The sequence below is a fragment of the Dipodomys ordii genome, unplaced genomic scaffold, assembly GCF_000151885.1.
Source record: "Dipodomys ordii isolate 6190 unplaced genomic scaffold, Dord_2.0 Scaffold227, whole genome shotgun sequence".
Classification (NCBI taxonomy): domain Eukaryota; kingdom Metazoa; phylum Chordata; class Mammalia; order Rodentia; family Heteromyidae; genus Dipodomys; species Dipodomys ordii.
Genome location: NW_012267443.1, coordinates 1,813,210 through 1,835,414, shown reverse-complemented (window position 1 = coordinate 1,835,414; position 22,205 = coordinate 1,813,210). Strand labels below are relative to the sequence as shown.

At 36.3% G+C, this 22,205-nt stretch overlaps 1 protein-coding gene across 1 annotated transcript in view; it reads left to right on the top strand.

Annotated features, from left to right (window-relative positions):
• The window catches only part of Ppp1r9a (protein phosphatase 1, regulatory subunit 9A), a 251,716-nt gene that overhangs the window by 187,040 nt on the left and 42,471 nt on the right, over positions 1 to 22,205 (top strand). Inside the window, exons 7-8 of the mRNA XM_013035860.1 lie at positions 8,747 to 8,902; positions 20,886 to 20,939. Coding sequence (XP_012891314.1) covers positions 8,747 to 8,902; positions 20,886 to 20,939 — 210 coding nt within the window. The remainder of the gene's footprint in view (positions 1 to 8,746; positions 8,903 to 20,885; positions 20,940 to 22,205) is intronic.

The following is a 22,205-nucleotide window of genomic DNA, read 5'->3' as shown; positions in this document are numbered from 1 at the left end:
GAAGTAGACATTCTCCTCTGCTTAAAAGCTCCTCTCTAGGTACAATAAGAATGTACCTAGTATATAGAGATTTATTCTACTTAACATTGAATAAAGAAGGGAAAATGGTAGAGTTGAAGGAAATAGAAATCTTCTATAGAAGCAAAAGCAGAGTAGCATCACCTTAATAATTAATGATAAATACATACATATGACATTGGGATGAAGAAAAGAAGCCAGACATAGAGAAGTACATTCAAATGACATTATAGAATTAGGAAAACTAACTTCTAGTGCCAGACTGGATGAAAATGACTACCAACTTCCATGAGACAACTAATTAGAACAACAGAAATGATTTATATCTTATATGTGGTTGTGGCTAGTGACCAAAGTGTTCACTTACATACACCTAATATCAGTGCATTTTATTGTATATGCATCCAAAATGGGATGTCTTAATTGGAGAACTTCAAGCATACAACTGAAATGAAATCTGCGTAGGGAAATATGTTCACCAACCAAAGGAATCCATAGAAAATTACCAATGTCCTATCTTAGTGATTTATGGAAAGGAAGAAAACATTGTCTCTGAGAAATCATTATCACTACAGCTTGAATGTATGCTAGGTTTCAGGAGAAAAAGATTATATCCTTCCTTTGTCAAAGCCTAAATGTTCAAATTTCAAGAAATGTGAGTTACAGTTTCAAAGTGCAAAACTCACATGTAAATTACGTGCCATGATTAATGAAACAGTGGAAGAAAATGAGGAAGGAAGAGAATGGGGATAAGTTGAAACAAAGCAAGAAAGGGAACTGAAATGTTGAGAAAGAAGAGATGGAGGAATGGTCAGCTAAAAACTATTTTATTCGCAATTATACCAAGCTGGAATAAAATTTCCACTAATGTGCAACTTGACCTAAAAATAAGAAATGCAGATAAAACCTTTAGAGTATGTACTTAGCTATCACTATGGCACTAAAACGAATAATGATGACAAAAAATTATACAGAAAGTGATGCAAAGATAATCATGAGAAAAATATTACTAAAAATTACAAAATTCTATTCCAAGGAAATTTGTTTTTCAAATAGGAAAACAAAGCTATGAATTTCAGAAGCGAGTGTAGAACAGTGTTTTTGATGATCCCAGTGTAAAAAAAAAAGTAGTTTCTTAAAACAAAACTACAGAAGAAAAGATTGAGAAAATTGTTGTTAAAAAAAACTTCCATACATGAAGAAAAATACCTTTAAGAAAATGAAAAGGATGACACACAAAATAGATGAAAATGTTTGGAAAATAAGTAAGCCAATAGGAAAAGATTCCACTTGGACTACTGGCTTGCACAATCCGTTCACAGAATAACTCCAGGGACTGGTGACTCCTAGCCACATTAACAATCATCCAGTAAGTGGAAATTTTAAAACAAAATGAAATGCCATTTCAAACCTACTAAATTGATTTAAATCAGATAGTTTAAGTTCCAGAAGGACATAGAGAAAGAGGAACTTTATTGTTGACCCAACCACTTTGGAAAACTGACACTATCCAGTCAACTGGATTCAACAAGCTGCCAAACATTTTAGTAAAACCCTTATATTTATGAATAATCACACTCATGCAGGATACACTTCTATAACAAGAAAACACAAGGAACACAGCTGACATCTTTACTAATAAGAGCAGGCCAGATCTATTGAATTTGTTGTGTACTTTCACACAGTGCAAGAGTACATGGAAGTTGTTTCAGAACCTACAAATCTGAATGCACTGCTAAAAGTTAAAAGGCACAGAAGAATGTGCACAATGGGATTCCATTTGTAGAAAATTTATCAACATAAGAACACATTGTGTAGCAACAAAAAGGTAAAACTGAAACAAGTGAAACAAAAATGAAACAAATTCCAAAGCCCTAACAATAATAGAATTCAGCAAAATTTCTTTAGAAGAGTCAGCAGCTTAGATGGAGTCCAGGAGGTATGGTCGGTACCATTCCTCTTCTTCAATTAAGTTGCTGGTCCATTGGTAGTGGTTATTCTTTATGTTTTAACATTTATTTAGGAAGCATTTGGGTCAAGTCAATTCAGTGCTTTAAAAGATTTTAAATTCTCTGTGCATATCATACAGTTAATCGTCATGGGAATGTAAAGTGAATATAAGTGTCTGCTCTATGAGAACCACAAAGTAGGTTAAAACTCACCTCCATGTGAGAATCTCATGATATTTCTTCAAAAATAGAAATATTTTTCCCCACGTAGCCTCAGACCTACTGACTCATAAGGAGTTTGGGGCTCATGGAGGACCTGGGGCTATGGGAGTTAGTGGGAAGATAGCACGACAATTATCTTGTTTAAAAATGCCAGCACACTGATGTAAGGGTTGAGTTCTGGGTTTCACAAACCCTTTGCAAGAAGGAATTGCTACTGCAAAGCACCAGATAATCATGTGAGGTAAAGATCATAATTCCCCCTGGAAAGAGATTGTAAAATTGAGATTGTATTTATCATCAGTCTGTAGATTTTGCATAAAAATGCCATTGATGACATTTTTGTTGGTTTCTTTTGTTTGTTCTGCTTTAACTTCTGTAACTATAATTCCAGGTTCTTGTTGATGATCGACCATTATTATGCTCTACGAATTCATTTCAATACAAATACATTATATTTTCTAATATGGAATTAATTGTATGATTATAGAACTGTTACAATGATAATAACTTGTGCCTCTCTGGTGGCTGTAGTTATCCTGTTGTGAAGATTAAACATTCAGGAACATAAAGATTTCTTAGTTTCTTCCCACAGTTCTGCTGGCATCTGAATAAGTGCTTCATTGTTTCCTTGGCCTGTAAAATGAAACAAAGGAAGATGCCAGTTTCAAATTGTAGCGTGATATTTGAACTGTACAGGTTCACTTTGGTGTGTTAACTGGTTAGTTCAGGGTCTTTAGTGGGAAAACTAGGGCTCATTGCTCCGTTCCTTGTTTAGAATATGTTTGCCAGAAACTTAAAGACAGCAGCATTTACCTTTTTTGATGGTAGCCAACATTTACTAAAAAGACACGGAAAATTAGTTTGATGCCCACAAGAAACTTGCTCTTTTGCTGTGGAAACAAAATATAAATTTGGTAAAGAACTTAAATTATTTTCAAGGTACTCATTATTGCTCACATTGGGCCTGTCATAGACATAGGAAAATCTACCACAGCTACAGACAATATAGATATGAGGATGAGTACTATTGAGAGATGATTTCTCTATGCATCTTTTCTATAAATGTCTGAAGAGCAAAGGCATAAATGACTTTGGTTTCAGGTGATTATTTTCAGTGATATGATGAACATATAACCTTGGAGTATTCCTCATGACCAAAATCCACAGCAACATAAAACAATAAATATTTATGCATTACTAAGACTGTGAGTCAGTTGAGCTGGATGCGTCTGACTCGAGATCTCTCTCAAGACTGGAAGGAAAGGTGTCAGCCAAAGTTGTGGTCATCTAAGTGCTCAACTGGGAGCAGGTCGGCTTCCAAGCTCACTTGCAGCTGTCGCAGGGCTCAGGAGAGCCTCCCTCTCCTGTGACTGTTGCACAGCCAGACTTTGCTGGCTATTGCCAGAAGCCAGTTTCTTGTAATGTGAGGCCTCTTCAGACTCACAGCATGGCAGCTTCTGACCCAATAGTTATGGCACAGAAAAAGCAAAAGGACAAAAGAAATGTAAGTGACATTGTATAAGCTAATCTCAGCAGTGAAATCCTAGTGTTGTTAGTAACACTATTACTTCTTTTATTCTTATTATATTCTGGTTGTTAAAAGTGAGTTGATAGATCCATGCTACACTCTAGAGAAAGGTACTATAAATACCCAGGAAGCAGGGATTGATGGGGATCATTTTAGCATCTATTCACCATCAAAGGAAATAGTGCCCCTGCTCTTGAAGTATACTTTCTAAAAGAAAGGGTATTGAAAACTAGCTCATGAACTGTCTCACAAGAAAACATGAGTTCGCATAGATGGAAAGATTTAACTGAAAAATACATAATTTCACTAGTTAACTCTAAAAGAAGGATAACTTTTGCTATTTGATGCAAGAGCACACAAAAGATAAATCTTTCCTTTTCTGGGAACTTAGTCTTTGCAGCCCCAAAGCTATGTTCTTGATTGTTGTAATACTTTATTGTTGCCTTGTAGAAACAAGGGGTAGTATGTATAATTGTAGTCAGAAAATCACACAGTCATTTAGCATATTCTATGCATTGTGCTTAAACCTTGCAATTTATGACAACCCTATGAAAAAAGTGTTTTATAGCTGAGCATATTCAAGGGGATGAAATGACCCAACATTACAAAACTTAGAGCATACAGAAATCACTGGTCAAAAATAGGGAGATTCCTTTGCTGGAAAGAGGGTGGTTTTGCTGCTACAAGCCATATCAATAGTTGGTGAAGATTGGTATGTTTTAAACATCAATCTTCATTTGAAGCCTTTTTTCCTCCAGAGAAAAAGCAGCTTTCTTCTTTTCTCTCTCCGAACTGATTTTGAAAAAAAAAAAAATATATATATATATATAACCAGATTCAGACAAAATGCCACAAAACTGCATAATTAAGGCTATTTTTATGATAAGCACTGTTTAGCTTCTCTGATTTTACCACAGCAAACATTGCTACAGCAAAAAAAAAAAAGACTGTTAATGAATGGTTGAACCTAACAACAAGTAAAAAGCCCCTAAAGGGTCATTCAGACCCCATCTGCAGCTGGGCTTTGCTACATTTCATACTGGAAAGCTGAGATGAACAGGAAAGTCAGGCTCTATTGTGCTGTGCTGATGTGGCTATAGCTCACTTCATTCAGCAACATTTTTGGTGGCTTCTGTGCCAAACACTGGCCTACCCACTCTAGACTGTAGAGATAAATAGTACCTGGCACATGCGCGGAGTTTCCAGATGAAAGATGTTCATGAAACAAGACACACAACGAAGTACCAAAATGGAATCGGTAATGTGACCCACACAGAGGGAACAGAAGGGAGTGGGCTAGTAAAGTATTTAGGGCAGCAGATGTCTTAGGTATTCTGATGTGGTAGATACTCCTCTTGGACTACTGCAGCAGTCGGGGCCAGTGTGTGAGGAATACAAAGGTCTGGAAGATTTCTTGTTTGTTAGAAGCAAGTGGCTACTGCACATGTGTAACAGAGGGACAGGTTTAGCAAAACAAAAGATTTTATTTCAGGAGGAGCAATTTCCTTATAAAAGATTCATTCATGGAGATTGTCTAAGGAATTGAACTTGTGAGCCCAAGTCTCAGCAAATAATCTGGTGACCAACAGCAGCAGCAGCAGCAGCAGTTTGGAACATCTTCCATATGACAGGCCTTGTGTTAAAACACATCCCAGATACTGTCCAGTTTAATCTCATGAAAACTTTACTATGATAAGGGGCTCTTTTTATAGTTTTTTTTCACTTCATAGATAAGAAAGTAAAGCTTAAATCTAGTAGTTAACTTTCCTAAAGTCTCAAAGCTAGGATTTGAGCCCAGATCTAAGTGACCAAAAATCAAGATACTTATTCCAATCACCACTTCACCACTTCCATGACATAACATACAAATCCTTTCCCTTCTGTAAAGCTAGGACTTATAACTACAGTTCTCAGAAGTATTCCAGATTCTAGTATGTCTACATATTCTTACTATTTGGTTCCCACTAATAAAAAGTTGCCTTTACACTGGATTCTATATCCTTTGTCTATAATCCCAGCTACTCTGGAAGCAGAGATAAGGAGGATCGCATTTGTAGTTCAGCCTGGGAAAATGGTTTACAAGTCTTCATCTCACCAGAAAAAGCTGAGCATGATGGTTTGCATGAATAATCCCTGATATGGCAGAAAGTGAAGGCCTATCTGACAAACAACCAGAACATAAAAGGGTTGGGGTATGTTTCAAGTAGGTAGAGCACCTGCCTAGCAAAACCACAGCCCCAAGTTCAAAGCCTAGTACTGCTGTACATATAATTAGCACCCACAGTGAATAAGTATTTTCAAACCAGCAAAAAATCAGATTATTCATTTTAATTCATGTTTAGAATGTGCCATATTGTTATGGCTTAGTCAGACTTTATATTTAGCTTAAGATTTTTTTGAGTCATTTATGCTAGTCATCAAATTGATTATATAGAACTGAATTTTATGTAATGCCATTAACCTTCAAAAACAAAGGTTTGCTTTACTAGTACTTGTGATTATAGGCTTAAAGACAAGTTCATACATTTGTACCTTTGCATACAAACTTTTAGCATCTCTTGAGATTATTTATATACTAGGCTTGCTACATTCCTCTTACTATATGAGTACTAGCTCAGTAGTATTTACAAAATGCCTGTTAACTCTCTCTGTACCTCTATATCTCTCTCTCCCCCTCCTTTTCTCTGAATATCTATGAGTATATTTATATTTGAAATGGACTACCAAGAATGCCACACCAAATCTGAAATTAGAGCACTTCTAAGATTTGTGGGCTCTTTTGTACTAACAAACACAAGTTACCTGAGACCAACTATCCCCAGTTATGGAGTATGCAGAGAAAAATCGAGTACAGCCTCACAGACACATAAAGACATGTGCCAAATAGTATTGGAATAGTATTTATGGAAGAGTCCTAGATTCCCAGGTCCTAGGGATCTATATAGATTGAAGATGAATGATTTTTTTTTCTTTTTAGTCAAACATCTTGATTTTATTTGCGTGAAAAAAAGGGAATTTTAACTACCATGTAGCCAGTTATAAAACAACATTGTTGGGCTGGGAAGGTGACTCAGTGGTAGAGTGCTTGCCTTACATGCATGAGGCCTTGGGTTTGATTCCTTAGCACCACATAAGGAGAAAAAGCCAAAAGTGGTTCCATGGCTCAAGTGGTAGAGCACTAGCCTTGAGCTGAAGAGCTGAGGGAGAGCGCCCAGGCCCAGAGTTCAGGCCTTACAACCGACTAAAAAACAAAAAAAAACAAACACCATTGTCCCTGAATATCCTGAACATACTTCTGTCAAAAAGTATCACCAAAGTCAAGATCTTTGTGTTAATTGCATCTTTGAGAAGCAGCATCTAGGATGCTGGGGCTATTTGTTTATTATGTGGCCAATGACACTCAGAATGTGTCTCCTTCTAAACACCACAAATTAAACATGGGGCACTTGGAAAGAAGTCAGAATACAGCCACAGGGACAACTGCCAAGAATCAGACTATTGAGGAGCCTGCCATCATTTGAGAAAGAAAGTCCAAAGGCAATGGAATAATGGTATTTCAGACACTAGGAATTAACACATCAAGGTTAATGAGCAAATACCTTTCATGTCAGGAAAAATATTGAACAGGAAAAGAAAAAGGAAAAGCAACAGTCAGGATGCTAGGCCTTCTTAATCAAAGGAATAGACCATTTGGTACAGTGTTAATGGAAGTTTTCTGCAGGCAATATGAATTTCTATCTGTATTTCATGTGTGAAAAGAACTCTCTGATGGAACGGAGATGGATTAGAGGTCCTTTGTCTTTTTAACTGTGTGAATCAGTGATTTGTCTTGAAATTATCTAAGGCAAACATGGCAGACAATTAGTTTGAATTACAGTCTCATAGCCTGATGCTGCCAGAAGAGCCACTACTTTCCAATAATGTTAAGGAAGTTAGTGGCAAAGAGGCACATTTATTACAGAGGTCATGAACTCTACCTACAGGGGCCAGCAGGTGTTACAAAGTAGTGAGGCAAACAGCAGAGCTATGTAGCATTAGGGAAGATTTGTTGTATTAGAAAGTGTATGAGCCAGGCGCCGGTGGCTCACGCCTGTAATCCTAACTACTCAGGAGGCTGAGATCTGAAGCTCGAAGTTCAAAGCCAGCCCGGGCAGGAAAGTCGGTGAGAGTCTTATCTCCAATAAACCACTAGAAAACCAGAAGTGGCGCTGTGGTTCAAGGGGTAGAGTAATTGCCTTGAGTTGAAGAGCTGAGGGACAGCGCCCAGGCCCAGAGTTCAAGCCCCACAACCACCAAAAAAAGAAGAAAAGAAAAGAAAAGAACGAAAGTGTATGATCTATTTAAAAGGGGCAATCATGACCAACTTTGGGTAATTCTTATGACACAGTATACTTCTTTTGGCAGATATTAGGGTTTTTTTTTCAAAATAACCTACGACTCTAGAATTTGGTGTAAAATATTTTTTTTACTTTGACAAAATACTCAGACTTATAAAAGTCCTATGGAGTCAGCATATGCTCATACGCAGTTTGAGGGTTAGAAACTTCCAAGTTATCACTAGTTCACCTTCACAGTAGTTAATAAACAAAATAGAATGGATTGAACTCTAAGATGAGTAGAATCAAAGTAAGGCTTGGTTAAGGTCCCTTCCATCCATGTCAGGCCCAAATCTCTTTCCTCTCTGCTTGCTTCCAGTGTTACGTGACTTAGTCATACAACAAGGGGGAATTTAAAGAAATGACGTGTTTCCCTTAGCATCAGAATTTTATTTAGTAAAATCACAAAAAACTCAGATTGAAAAACCAACTCTCAATGCTCCTGATTCTTAGAAATGCACATTTGTATGGCAGACTTGTTCCTTTGGCTGGATAAACTAACATTTGTTTATAACATTGGCTGCATGAGGCATGCTGGGTTAAAAAAGCTGACTTTTACCATTTGGCAACCTGCTTTATTCCTATCTTATAAAGTTTTCCAAATAACCCACCTCCAACTGGACAGCTGGATTCTGAAGTCCCCTTCCTTTCAGACAGGAGAATATGCAACAGATGAAGAAGAAGATGAGGTAGGGCCTGTTCTTCCTGGTGGTGACATGGCTATTGAAGTGTTTGAGCTGCCTGAGAATGAGGACATGTTTTCCCCATCCGACTTGGACACAAGCAAGCTCAGTCACAAGTTCAAAGAGGTAAGCCACTGATCCACAAAGTACATATCTACCCCTTTCCGTTTCATTTTCAATATGTGGGAGTTTTTGCATAATATGTCAAGAATATGTTGTTTAATGAAAGCTATTTAAAAACATTATTGAGGTAGCGTTATTTCAAAGTAAAATTAAAGTCAATTTAGTTGTACAGTCGCTAATTTAAATGCTTGTTACATAGTAGCAGTTTACAACATAGCCAGGCCATAATACAACTTGTGTGCAATTTCATGATAAGTTCAAGTTACATTATTTTCAGTTTGCACAAGTTTTAGTACTTGGTGAGCTTTTCTCTAAGGCAGTGATTTTTTTCTATTTTTTTCCTAATAAAAATCAGATGGTATACATTAAGGGTTCGGTTGAACCGATCAGTGAACAGATTTTGAACAGAGTTAATAAAACTAACAAGGGGATAGTGAAAATCACAGGACTTTGCAACAACAAGAGCTTTGCCCTCTTTTACCTTAATAGGTAAAGAGAGAGAAGGAGATTCCCTTTGTGAGAGAAGGCTGTTCAACATCTGCAACATTGTAAGTTGCAGCCAGTGCTAAATACTGAATCCCTTGGCAAAGATGATGTAGACTGACCCCACATTCTCAACACTAGTGAGTTCTAGTTAAACTCAATCAGAAATGCTAAGTGATATAGTCTTAAAGTTTGAGGAGATCAGCCTCCAGAGGTAAGGGACTGTCAAAAAAGTAGATCCTGAGTGTACAAATATCGTTACACATGTAAACTTGTCTTCCATATTAACTGTTAGCAACCTAATATGTAAAATAGCAACCATGATGGGTCAGTCCCCAATCAAATGCTCTTGCGTCACAGAACAGTGCAGAAAAGAGACACCATTCTACGGGAAGTGGCTGGATGGGAGGAAAAGGTGTTTTACCTGCAGCTGATTCAGTCAAAGAATGTAGGTTATGTAGAAGGTCAGAAATATGCTTTAAATGTCTTGGATAAATACTAGAGATGATGAGATAAAGGTAGTGTGCTAGTAAGGGCCTATGATATAGCTCTTGCATGTTGTCAGGTCATTATGACCCTTGTATCTAGCAGATAATAGACCTAGAAGGAGTGTGTACATTCTTTTTATAGGATTTTTATAGGATTTGACAAAAAGGTAGCAGTGATATGTGGATGCTTGTATCCTTCATTTTCTACCATGTTCCATCAATACTCTTTTAGATTTGCATCATTGTATGGACGACTGTGTGATCTAGACCAGACCAGATGTTGGCAAGTTATGCAACATTGGAAAAATCCGATTTACTGCCTTTTAAAAAAGTGTATGAATAAAATTTATTCAAACACAGTCAGGCCTATCTTTTTATTCATTTGTGACTTATTTTATGCCACAACAGCAAAACGTTTGGACTGCAAATGCAATATGATTTGCTATCTACCATTCTACAGAAGCATTTTGATGACCTAACGCATTCTAAAGGACATGGCTGATTTATTTTTAGCCTGATTAATCACACTTATGGTTTTTTTTAATGTAACTTTGGTTTTAAAGAATTGAAGATCTACCTTCACTTTAAGAACAAACACATAGCACATCATTTGTAATTCTTTTTGTTTTATATTTAACATATAACATCAATATATTCCTGATATCTTAATTTTTTCAGGAGATTGCTTTTGGTGGTGACCACATGGCACATTAGCATTTGTGTCTGTGCACTGTCACAACACTATTTGTTTGTGTGGTCGCAGACATGTCCAGTACCACAAGAGGCACTTTACACAGAATTGTTGTGTGGATGGATTCTGTTGTATTGTAGTCTTCACAGTTTTATATTAGCTACTTTAACTGAAATACTACTGGGAAAAGCATATAGACTAACATAGAGTGCTGTTTCTGCTCATGATTGTATCTTGGTCTCAGCATAGTTCTTGGCAGACTAAACAGTGAATGAGTGATATCAAGTGTGGACTAGGAATTAATTGTACAATGAAGATAGGAACCTAATTCAGTTTTCACAAACATATTGTTGACAGGTTGACTGGAACTTTAATATTCATTCGCCCATTTCCCTCCGATTGGTGGAACAAGTTATTCGCCACAGAATCTTTGCCTCTACAACTTGAACAATTTCAGACCTTTCTACCTTTCTAACTTATCTTTCTTCAGTGTAACTGTGTTAGAAAAACATTAGCACTGGTGGAGCAAATCACATCTTTTTAATAATTCTATTACTTACATCTTATTAAAGGGAACAGTTGAATCATTTTCTTAATACCCTTTGTCCTTTATTGTAAGTAGGTTAAGCAAGTAAATTAATTGACATTTCTTTTTTCACATTGAATCGCTTAATCCAAGTTTACAGAATATATATATTTAACCCAAGCATTTTTTTCCTGACCTTCTGAATAATTTCATAATATCCTCTGCTAGTTACATAAGTAACCAAGAATAACAGAAAACCTTACTAAATGAATTTATCAAAAGCTGAAACAAAGATTACATTAGCAACACTATAAATTAGAAACATTTTCTTATTTCAGAAAAGACTTATAGAAGAGACATATTGCCTATTCACTGCAGTTTTTTATTTTTCATTTATAAATCATCTGTTCATTATTGCAGGGAAATTTTTAAATATTTTATAATAGCTATTATGTTTTAAAGTTCTCAAATTTGAGGCCTATAATTTTGGCATTATGTGTTTGACTTTATATTTATTTTTATAAAACTGTTTTTAAAATGTTGTAGTTTTAACATCACTAAATATTATTCTTTTATATGCTTTGTGTCCTTTACTAGAATATTTTCATTTTTTCTTTCTTTTTCAAGGACTTTATCTGTTATGCTAGCTTTGACATTCTTATGGTTTCTTTTTTTATTTAAAAAAGAGTATATTGTTCCCTATTAGTATCTCCATTTCTGCCTTTTTTGTTGTCAATCAATTATACTTCTTTAGTTTTTATTCTTGCATTCAGATAAGTGTGGTGAAACTCTATATTTTTCTGAATTTTTCTGAATATTACTTTAGCTATGTGTCTTTTTTACTTGTAGAATGGCATGGTCATATGTTTCTTTCTTAGTTTTCTTGTGATTTCCTTTTTAACACAAGAATTATTCTGTGGTGTTTTAAATTTCCCAGACATATCGAACTCTGTTGTGTTTTGTTATAAGGATCTGCCTTTACCGTATACTGCTCTAAGATATTCCATATAGTAACTATTGTTTAGAACTTTGAAACTCTTTTTCTAATTTAATTTATAAGCTTTTGTTTTCCCGTTCCTTGTATATAAACAAAGCACCCATAGTCTCTGTGTAGTTATGGAGGTTTTCATATATAAATAGGATTTATATAGCATGTGTCTACAACTTCTGTGTTTAAATTTTAATTCAGATATTTCCCCTTCTCATTGATTTATTTTAACATCTTTCTTGTCTGTCATGATTCATTTTGCCCCAAACTTGGTTTTATTATGGTAAAAGTTCAACATTGGCTTTCTTTTGCTTTGTATTTCCCTCACAGTATCTGTTTTTTCTATCCTTTTATTTATATACATTCCATATCCATTTGTTCAAACATGCTTCCTTCAGCAAACCCATTCCTGACTCTTAATTTTATACAAAATACTCTGGAGTCTTTGTCAGTTAATTGATGAGTTTGATCTATTTGTATTTACTCTAGTCCTTTTAGGATTAGTACTTTGGCTTGGCATCTTATTCATGTTTTTACTTTTCATCTCTCTCTTGTTTTTTTTTAATCTTTATACATATTTGCCATTAGATATGTCTAACATTTTTATTCTCCTGACTTATTTTGGTTCAGTCTTAGGGTCTTTTTTTTAGCAATATATAAAGCAGATAAAGAACTATTTTTTCCTTTAATAATAACTATAGCATATTGTCCTCCACCTATCTTCCTCTCACTAGATTTTTTTTAATCTTAGATTTGCTTAAAATATTTGTAACTAAAGAGTTTACAGAATGATTATTTCATCTCACTTATTATTCTTTTTTGTCCTACTATCTTAACAATAGTGAGATTATGGTTGCTGCCCTGGTATTAACTCCCTAACATCTTTGTGCTGATACTAACTTAATTATTGGTATCATTAAATGAGTGGCAAGGAGATCACAGCTTCAGGGCATGAGATAGACTATTCCTGATTTACCTCCAGATGAACACTTATGTGGAGAAGATTGAAAATTAATTAAGATGCTTGTTTCCATCTCTGGTTGATTTAGATCTTTGGTTTTCCAGACATCTGAAGCAGCTGTGCTCTGCTTCATTAGCAGTTTCTAATAAGATTTTTTGTTAGTTGATAAATGAGAGCTTGAAGATAATATGCATGTATGTATATATGTATATATATGCATGTATATGTACACAATTTTAGCAAATCCTAATTGTAGCACTTTATTTTATTTATAGTCTTGGATATAGTCTTTAAGAGAATTTTGCCAATTTAAACTCATCTACATGGTTATTCAAGGTCTAATTGCTTGGATTTTGTTTTCTGCTTTGTTTCTTTTATATTATTTTTTAAAAGTATTTTTTATTTCTGTAACATTAAGATTTAAGAACAAACAATACCATTTAAATGCACCATATGGAAGTTCTGAGGTTTTGAGAGTTCTGACCTCTCAGGATCTGAGAGAGATTATTATTAAAAATCTGTTCATTGTTTGAACAAAATCTCATTCTATAGTCCAGGCGGTTCTCTCAAAATTCTTAGCTAGCCTATGCTGGCCATGAAGCTGCTATCCTCCTTTCTCAGCCTCATGAATACTGGGATTACAGCTGTGTGGTAACACTCCCAGCAATTTGCTACATTTTTTTCAAACTTAGTTTTCAAATTGCTTTATAATATATTTATTATGTATATTTTTATAGCAGACTTACAACTAATATATTTTTGGTTAATCAGTTTCCAACATTATTCTTTTTATAGCATCATTTCCTAATTTTTAGATGTTCAATTTTTCTTTATTTCTTAATGTTGAAACATCTTTAAATAAAGAGTATAGTTTCTGTGAGCTTCCTATATCAAGGATGACATTCTAATTATGACATAGAAATGATAAACTACTGAATTCCTAAACTTTTTTTCCTGAAATGCAGTAGGCACATTTCATTGTTGTAATCATATAGTACGGAAAACTCAAGTTGGCATTTGGATGTTTTTCAGCCTTCACTTAATAATTTTAAATTACAAGTTCTTTGTTGGTCTCCTTTCATTCATTGATATTTTCCCTTCTAACAAGTTTTATTTGTTCTATGATTATTTATTTTCAGTTTAGTCCATAACTATTTTCTTCAGTTTTTTTTTCACTTTGTTACTTTTCTAGAAACACAGTCACCAGTACTTAGTCCATTTCCATGTTTACTTGTTGATTTGTGTGTGTGTGTGTGTGTGTGTGTGTGTGTGTGTGTGTAGATTGATTGTATCTCCTTTTCCTATATCAGGGATTGTTTCTCAGATTTTCTCTGTTCTATCAATGTCATTCCATATTGTTTGCCTTTAACTGTGCTTTGAATTCAAATTGCTTTGTGCTCTTTAGAAATTATCCTGACTTAGTTCTCTTCTCAAATGCTTCATGTTCCTTTCTTCATCCTTTGTTCCCTCGCCTCTCTTTCATTGGTGGGTTTCCAACAGTAACCATCAGATTCTTTTGCATCATCATTTTTGCAGGTTTACATATTTGTGTTTTCAATGTTTTCCTTATTTACTTTGACACGAGTCTAGGAGTAAGGTTTATAATTTTTTTAAGTGAATAGTTGCCAACTGTGGATGTGAAACTCATTGTTCAGTCCAAGGTAAATAAAGGAAAACAGAGCAAGCAGGCCTATTAATACAAGTGTTGAAGATCATTCCATCTGGTTTTCTCTCCTGGGTGTGAGTCTGGGAGTATTCCATGCCCATGCAGTGCAGTGTGTCTGCCTCCTTTTTCCCTTCTCCCCCTCTGCTCTGATCGTTAGGTTTGAACAAATGAGGCCTATTGATGAACTTGGACTGTGAGGTCCTACTCCTGAGCAAGTCGATAAAGGGCATCCACTTCTCCCATTGCACAGACTGGCTCTCCATAGTGAGTGTTAGTGACATAAAATGGCCTCCTGTCCTCAGACTCACGCTTGGGTGGACTGCTAGTTTCTGCTACCTTATTTTGACTGCTAGGTGAAATCTAACACATGAAATCTAACCTCTTTTGGGCTGCGAGATTCTCTCAATGTGATTTCACTGTCAAGCTAGCAGGAAAAAGAGAAAGACTGCATCAAGAACTGCTAGCCTGGTCGCATCTTCACACACTGCCCCTTAATTCTCCTCAGCACTCCAGGCTGTTAACACCAGTAAAGCATTCCTCTTGAGGAAGTCCAGACATTGGGTTACTTTATTTATTTAATTATGAAAAAGAAGTTTGAAAAATTATAAATACATGAACTTATAAATGAAGGAGTCTGTGGGATTTATCATTAACTAGTAGAAAAGCTCTGATTGTTACTGACATAGTGGTAAATATATATTATGTTAAATGCTGTAAATTGAGTGTCTATGGCTCATGCCTGTAATCCTAGCTACTCAGGAAGCTAAGAGCAAAGAATCAAGATTCTAACCTAAGCTTAGCAGAAAAATTGATGGGGACTCTGTTTTGATAATAACCAGCAAAACCCAGAAAACCTAGGACGGATGGCATGGTTCATGTTCTAGAGAACCAGTCTAGCTACTGAAGGTCCTGAATTTGAACTCCAGTACCACAATAAACAAACAAAAAAACAAATAATAATGCTATTAAAAAATCCTAGGCTAGGGGGCTGGGAAGGTGGCTCAGTGGTAGAGCGCTTGCCTTGCATGCCTGAGGCTCTGGGTTCGATTCTTCAACACCACATAAGCAAAAAGAAAAAAGCTGAAAGTGGTGCTGTGGCTCAAGTGGTAGAGCACTAGCTTTGAGCTGAAGAGCTGAGGGACAGGGCCCAGGCCCAGAGTTCAGGCCCCACGACCGGACCCAAAAAAAAAAATCACAGGCTATGAACATCCATCATGTTCATATGTTCATCATTAAGCATTAGTTTCACAGTACTGTGCTTAAGTATCCTTGTGGTAAAGAAGCCCCATCACCCTGAGTGGCAAATGCTGCCCTTGGTGATGTCATCAGGACTAGACTATGGCGAAACTCAACCAGCCTCTTTCAGAGATTTTGCATATGCTATCTCTTCAACTTAATGTAAACATGTATCAATCTTTGGGCACAAGTGACATGGGGAAAATCAGGGCTCCATTTTAGCAGCCCTGGTATGTCAGCCAACGCAGCTTCATTTCTATCATTTGTGCAGCTTTTACACTGGGTGGGCCAAACAGACATCACTGCAATATTCACAAAAATAATTGTGAAATTCTGATCCTGAAACCTTCTTAGAAAGTTCTATCCAAATGAAATTCTTGTTGCCTTTGCAAAGACAGCACAGAGAATGTTATACTTACCTGATTATAAAATTTCTGATGCCAGCTGAGTGCTGATAGCTCATGCCTAGCTACTCATGAGGCTGAGAAGCTGAGCCTCCTAGACAAAAAAAGATAGCAAGAATCTTATCTCCAATTAACCACAAAAAAAAAACACCCAAAATAAATTAGGGCTGGGAAGGTGGCTCAGTGGTAGAGCGCTTGCCTTGCATGCATGAGTACCTGGATTCGATTCCTCAGCACCACATAAGCAAAAAGAAAAAAAAGCCGGAAGTGGCACTGTGGCTCAAGTGGTAGAGCACTAGCCTTGAGCTGAAGAGCTGAGGGACAGCGCCCAGGCCCAGAGTTCAGGCCCCATGACCGGAAAAAAAAAAAAAAGGTCCTAAAATAAATTTTAAAAAACTTCCTCAAATAGAGCTCTGGCTTGTGGCATAGTGCTGCACCATGTTGGACAAAGAATTTCAAGGATAGTACCCAGGTCCTAAGTTCAAACTCTAGTATAAGCTGAAAAAGAGGGAGAGAAGATACCAGAATCCTCTTAAATCTCTCCTATTAAGATGTGTTTCGCTTAAAAAATGTTTTCCATGCTTGGCCAGGATAATCAGAGGGAGGCAAAAGTTCAAGCTGATATGTATATTTATATATATTTATTTATTTATAAATATGTATATTTATACATATGTATTTGATATGTATATTTCTGTTATAAAGTTGTTTCTAGTAGTTATATTTGTGTTATACTGATTCAGTCATATGCATTCATGCTTCATATTCATCTTTTTCAAAGAAATAAATAGAAAATGTAAAAAAACAAGTAATCATACAGAATGATAAATCTAAGAATCATAGGATTATTTCAGCTAAGATTCTGGGATAGGTGTCTGTGTCATATACGTTAAAGATGTCAAAGAAGATGAAAGAGATTGGTCTTGTGTATTCAGAGACACTGACCTCTTTGGGGGAAGCCACTCTTGGGTAAAGTTTGCCTTTTATGAGTTGGAGGTATCTCACACCAATCTTGCCTATTTTTCTGGATGCTTGGACCCACAATTGGATCTGAGAGACAACAAAGAGAACAAAGCAATGATCCACTCCCTAGAGGACAGAAGGCTAATTGAGATATCCAGGAGCATTTTCCTTCCTTCTTTCTCCTTGCCTCACCAATGATGTAGCTATCTGAGGGGATAGGCTCCTTTGCATTTTTATTTCACTTTCTTATTTATATATTTATGATGAGAATATCCACACACTGAAACAATGACAACTTCCTCGGGGCTCATTGTTTCACAAGTATCACACTTGTAGGACAGGAACCACCTCATAGTTTCTCTCCTCCAGCCTAGAGAAACAATTTACTGAGGTCACAGTGACCTGAGCAAAAGAAAGTTACAGGCTATAGACGTGGTACCCTCCTGGGAGTTAATGACCAAGAAAATAAGGCCTGGCATTTGTCCACAGTGCAAAGTTCACTGTAAAAAAAATGGCCTTTGGATTTTATGCTCCCCTTCAAATAAAATCAGGGTATGAGTTTTATTTCAGGTGTGACATTTTACATCATTCAGCACTTTTAACTGGGAGGGAAAATTGGATAATCATACGTTAGTTTGTTAGATACTTTGTGTGTGCGTGTGTGAGATCCTGACTAACTACATTGAGGAATTATTCTGTGTTAGCCAATGGTTTACACAGATTTCTCATTTAACCTTCAAATAAGGAATGTTATAAACTGTGAGACATAGCATTTTATAGGCGAGGAAAGAGAGTATAAGGGAAGTTAGTGCATGGTAAGTTGAGATGAGTTCATTCAGTCTGAGCAAAAGAAAGTTCAGTAACTCTGCCCACTTGGCACATAGAAAAAAAAAACTACTTGCAGCAGTTCCTGTCAGTAGAGATATCTATGGGAATGGATTTTCTGGGTGCCCTGGCATGTTTGCATGGAGCTAGTGTCTCCCTGGAAAATAATTCCATGTGTGTGTCTATTCACCTTATATAATTATGTCTATAAATGTTTTTATTTTATGCATTTATATTGGCCTGATACTTATTAGGGATACTATGTTCCTCTTTCACATAGCAGCTCATCCTTAAGTGCCTGTTAAGTTCATCCTTTTTTCCTAAGGAAAATGGCTTTGGATCAGAACCAAGACATCTGGGTTCTAGTCCTAGTTTTAATGGTGCTTCACTGGGGAAAATGGACCAAGTCTGTTGACTTCTCTGAACCCCAGTGTTCCCATGTCTGGAATGAGTCCAGCATTTGTATTAGTATGCTCATTAGGGGACTACAGTTGGACTCACTGGACATCAGACTTACCCAGCTAGATGGCCTGGCATTGTCAGACTCGGAAAAGACACATCTATACTAGGGCTTTGAATAGGCACACACCTCTTCAATTAGGTGCAAGAGAATTTTGTGGGATTTTAGAGCAACACTGCCATGTCTTTTGTATCTTACTCTATTTTTAGTCATGAAGGAAGGTAGTGATAGGTGCCTTTCTGGAAACTAGCACTATGAACATCTGCTAAAGGTGCGTGAATGAGCCTGTACCCCAGGACTGTGGTAAGAAACTAGGATGCACCAGGCTCAGTTGCTCATGCAATCACTAGCACATGGTAAATTGAGATGAGTTTATTCAGTCTGAGCAAAAGAAAGTTCAGGAACTCTACACACTTAGCACACAGTAGACAAAAACCTCCTAATAACTCAAGGACAACTTGGGCAAAAAGTGTGTAAGACTCACTTCTCAACCAATAAAAGCTGAGCATGGTATGTATTCCTGTTACCCCAGCTACTCAGTATAAATAAGAATCTGGGTCAACTTGGGCATAAACCCCAGTTATTGAAAAGTAACTTTAAAAAGAGGACCTGAACCTGGCTCAAGGGGTAGGACACTTGCCTAGCAAGAGCAAGGCCTTAAGTTCAAAACCCTGTACTTCCAAAAAGGGGACAGTCAGAAAGAAACTAAGAGGGTGAGGCCTCTGGCCTAGAGACTATTATTAGCACCCCAGAAGCCTCAGGATCCAGTGATGATGGAGTAATAGGGACCTTAGCAAGATGTCCAGAATAACCAGGTCCCAAAAACTGAAAGTGAGAAAAGCCATAGAAACAGACACAGCCCGGTTTATAGTAATTTCAGTGTCACCCTCAGCAGCAGAGTGGAGGCCAAGCAGACTGCATGGTCTCCAAAGCAGGAGGAGAACAGAAGGCAAGAAGAGGGAGCACTGGGCCAGGCATCTGGAGCTCGGGTCTGGGCCACCAACACCTACAGTTGAGTGCTGAATCGACCTATCCTGGATTCTTCCCTCTTTCCCTCATAGAGACAAAGAAGTATACAGAAGAGAGCTGAGTTTATGGGGTGCTCCGGAGGTTCTAAGCATTCCCCATTTCATTCATTCCTCAGCCAGCAGATTCCTCACTCTGCTTCTGGGAAAACAAAAAAAACAACACTTTGTAGACTTACTTGATTATAGTGGTAGCACAACTTTATAATACTTCTCATACAGTTCTAAATCCAAAGTGCTCTGAGTAAGAACTTAAAAAGTTTACGGCAAATCAATTTAGTGGCACAGCCTGACCAAAGTGATGGGATGCTGTTTATAGTCTTTCTGTGCCACACTTAGGGGCAGTATTCATATGCATAAAGGCAAAAACATTCAAGTCTGCAGAGGCTTTTGCAGATCTGCTTTGGGTAGTTGCAATTGATGGAAATTGCACATGCTTCAAAATAGGCAAATAAATAAATAAAATCTGCATTCCAGAGTCATCCGGCTCTGGGGAGTTCAGAGAAGAAATTGTCAGCATACAGATTATTTTCCTTAAATTGGAGGATGTTTATTTATCCCTTAAGGAAATGAATGATTCATTGATTGTTCTTCCCTTATGGAGAAAATGTGGGGGAGGGGCAAGCCAAAGCAAACATATGGCGATTCAAGCTTTTTTGGGTCTAAATCTCCAATGCAAGTAGGTATTTTGGAAGACATGAGTCTGAATCTATAGCTTTCCTACAATAAATTAAAAAATGAAAAACAATCTAAAATTTCAACGTAAAAAAAAATATATCTATATATAAATCTCGTATCCTCTTTCCCGCTTTGCCGCTGAGCTGCTTGCTGGTCAAGATGTGCGAGCGACTCGCAGATCCACAGCGCCACCTTTCTTCCAGATGTGGAATTGAATGTTCATTTTGTCTCCCACCGACTGACTTAATGGCTTTAAGCATTTCAGCCAGCTAGGCTCAGCAAAGAAACAGTATCTGGACACTCAAATCATAAAGGAAGAGCTGCAAAGAATACAAGAAATGTGTTTTCTTCTTTTTGGCCCCTGAGCAATTAAATTGGTAACCTAATCTTTTGTTAGGAGTATGAGCCATAAACCCTGTGTTTAATTAGTTTGCAGCCTGTGATTCCTTTTTAACACACTAGACGTTTCATTTACAACTTGCTGCTCTGCAGAACTTTTTGCCAGGCATTTTACTATGAAATAAGGTATTCTCCCAGATGATGAAGATTTTAAAACATAGTACTTGAGATTTTTTTCTTTTCAATTTTTCAGTTGCAAATCAAACATGCAGTTACAGAAGCAGAGATTCAAAAATTGAAGAGCAAGGTAAGCCCCAATACATGGTACTTGAATTGTGTTCAGAATTCATCTACTGTGAATGAATCCAGCCCTATGGCTAATGGGTTTGTTCCTGTGCACATGAGAGAACAAAGATGTGACCAGGTCATTTCCACTGTTAGTGCATACATGGATATATCCTTAGGGAACAAAACATGTCTGCACTCAGCACGCACATATGTGGTCAGTTTACTCAAGATTTCTTCAAGAAGCACTTTTTGCAGTAGTTCTCTGAAGTATATTAGAGTCACTAATTCTTTAAGAGTCACCTGATACATCTTACCTTCTTTTTGTTTACCTTATTATAAGTAGATTTAATCACATATTCATTTTAGCTTATTCATCAGAAACATACTATTTAATATACAGCACTATTTCTGATAAAAGATAGTTTCTAAGAATTATAAACTTAACATGATATATTGCATAACTGATTTTAGGTGCCAGGTCTTACACTAAGTTTTTAGGCAACTTTAGTTCAGGTTTTTAGATTGGTAGGGAGGAAAAATTTTGATAAGAAGCAGCATATATTTTTAGTCTATATGTGAAATAATACAAGATTCAACAGGACATTTTTGATTGACAGGTTACAAGGCACTTGGATGAGACACAGTCCTAGCAATTGTTTTTAGTTTTGGCAAAAAAAATCATTTCAAAAGTTTAAGAATATCTTTGGAATAACTTTAAATAATATTCTTTATTGTTTCTCTGATCTTTTGAAAATTAAGACATAATTATTCCCACCACTAATTATTTGTTTCCTTAATCACATTGAATGATTGTTTTGATTTTTCCATGTGTTTTAAATTGAGGTGAATTAGCAAGGCTGTTTTGGCTAAATGATATTCTTAGCTAATATACTCCAGAGCTCTTTAGTCAAAACATGTCTATACATCATTCATGGTGTCAGCCCAGCACTGTGAATAGCAATTTTTTAAATTAGTAGTGGTTGGTAAATAAACAACAAAGTATATTTAATAAAATACAAAGTATTATTTAATAAAAGACGCAGGAAAAATGGTCCTATTTTAAATTGAAATAGTTTCTTGACAGAAAAGTAGAAGGCACTTTTAAAATTGTTGTTTATAATTAGAGGAAAAAGATTCTGTGAGCTTAAAGGCTTTAACAAAGCTTAGTGTAAGATTATAAGTGGTTAATTTAGAAAACATGATAATTACCATTTTTTACTGTTACATTGGTATATGATAGCTACATATTAACTGACAATGTTTACTGTTGATATTAGTAATAGAA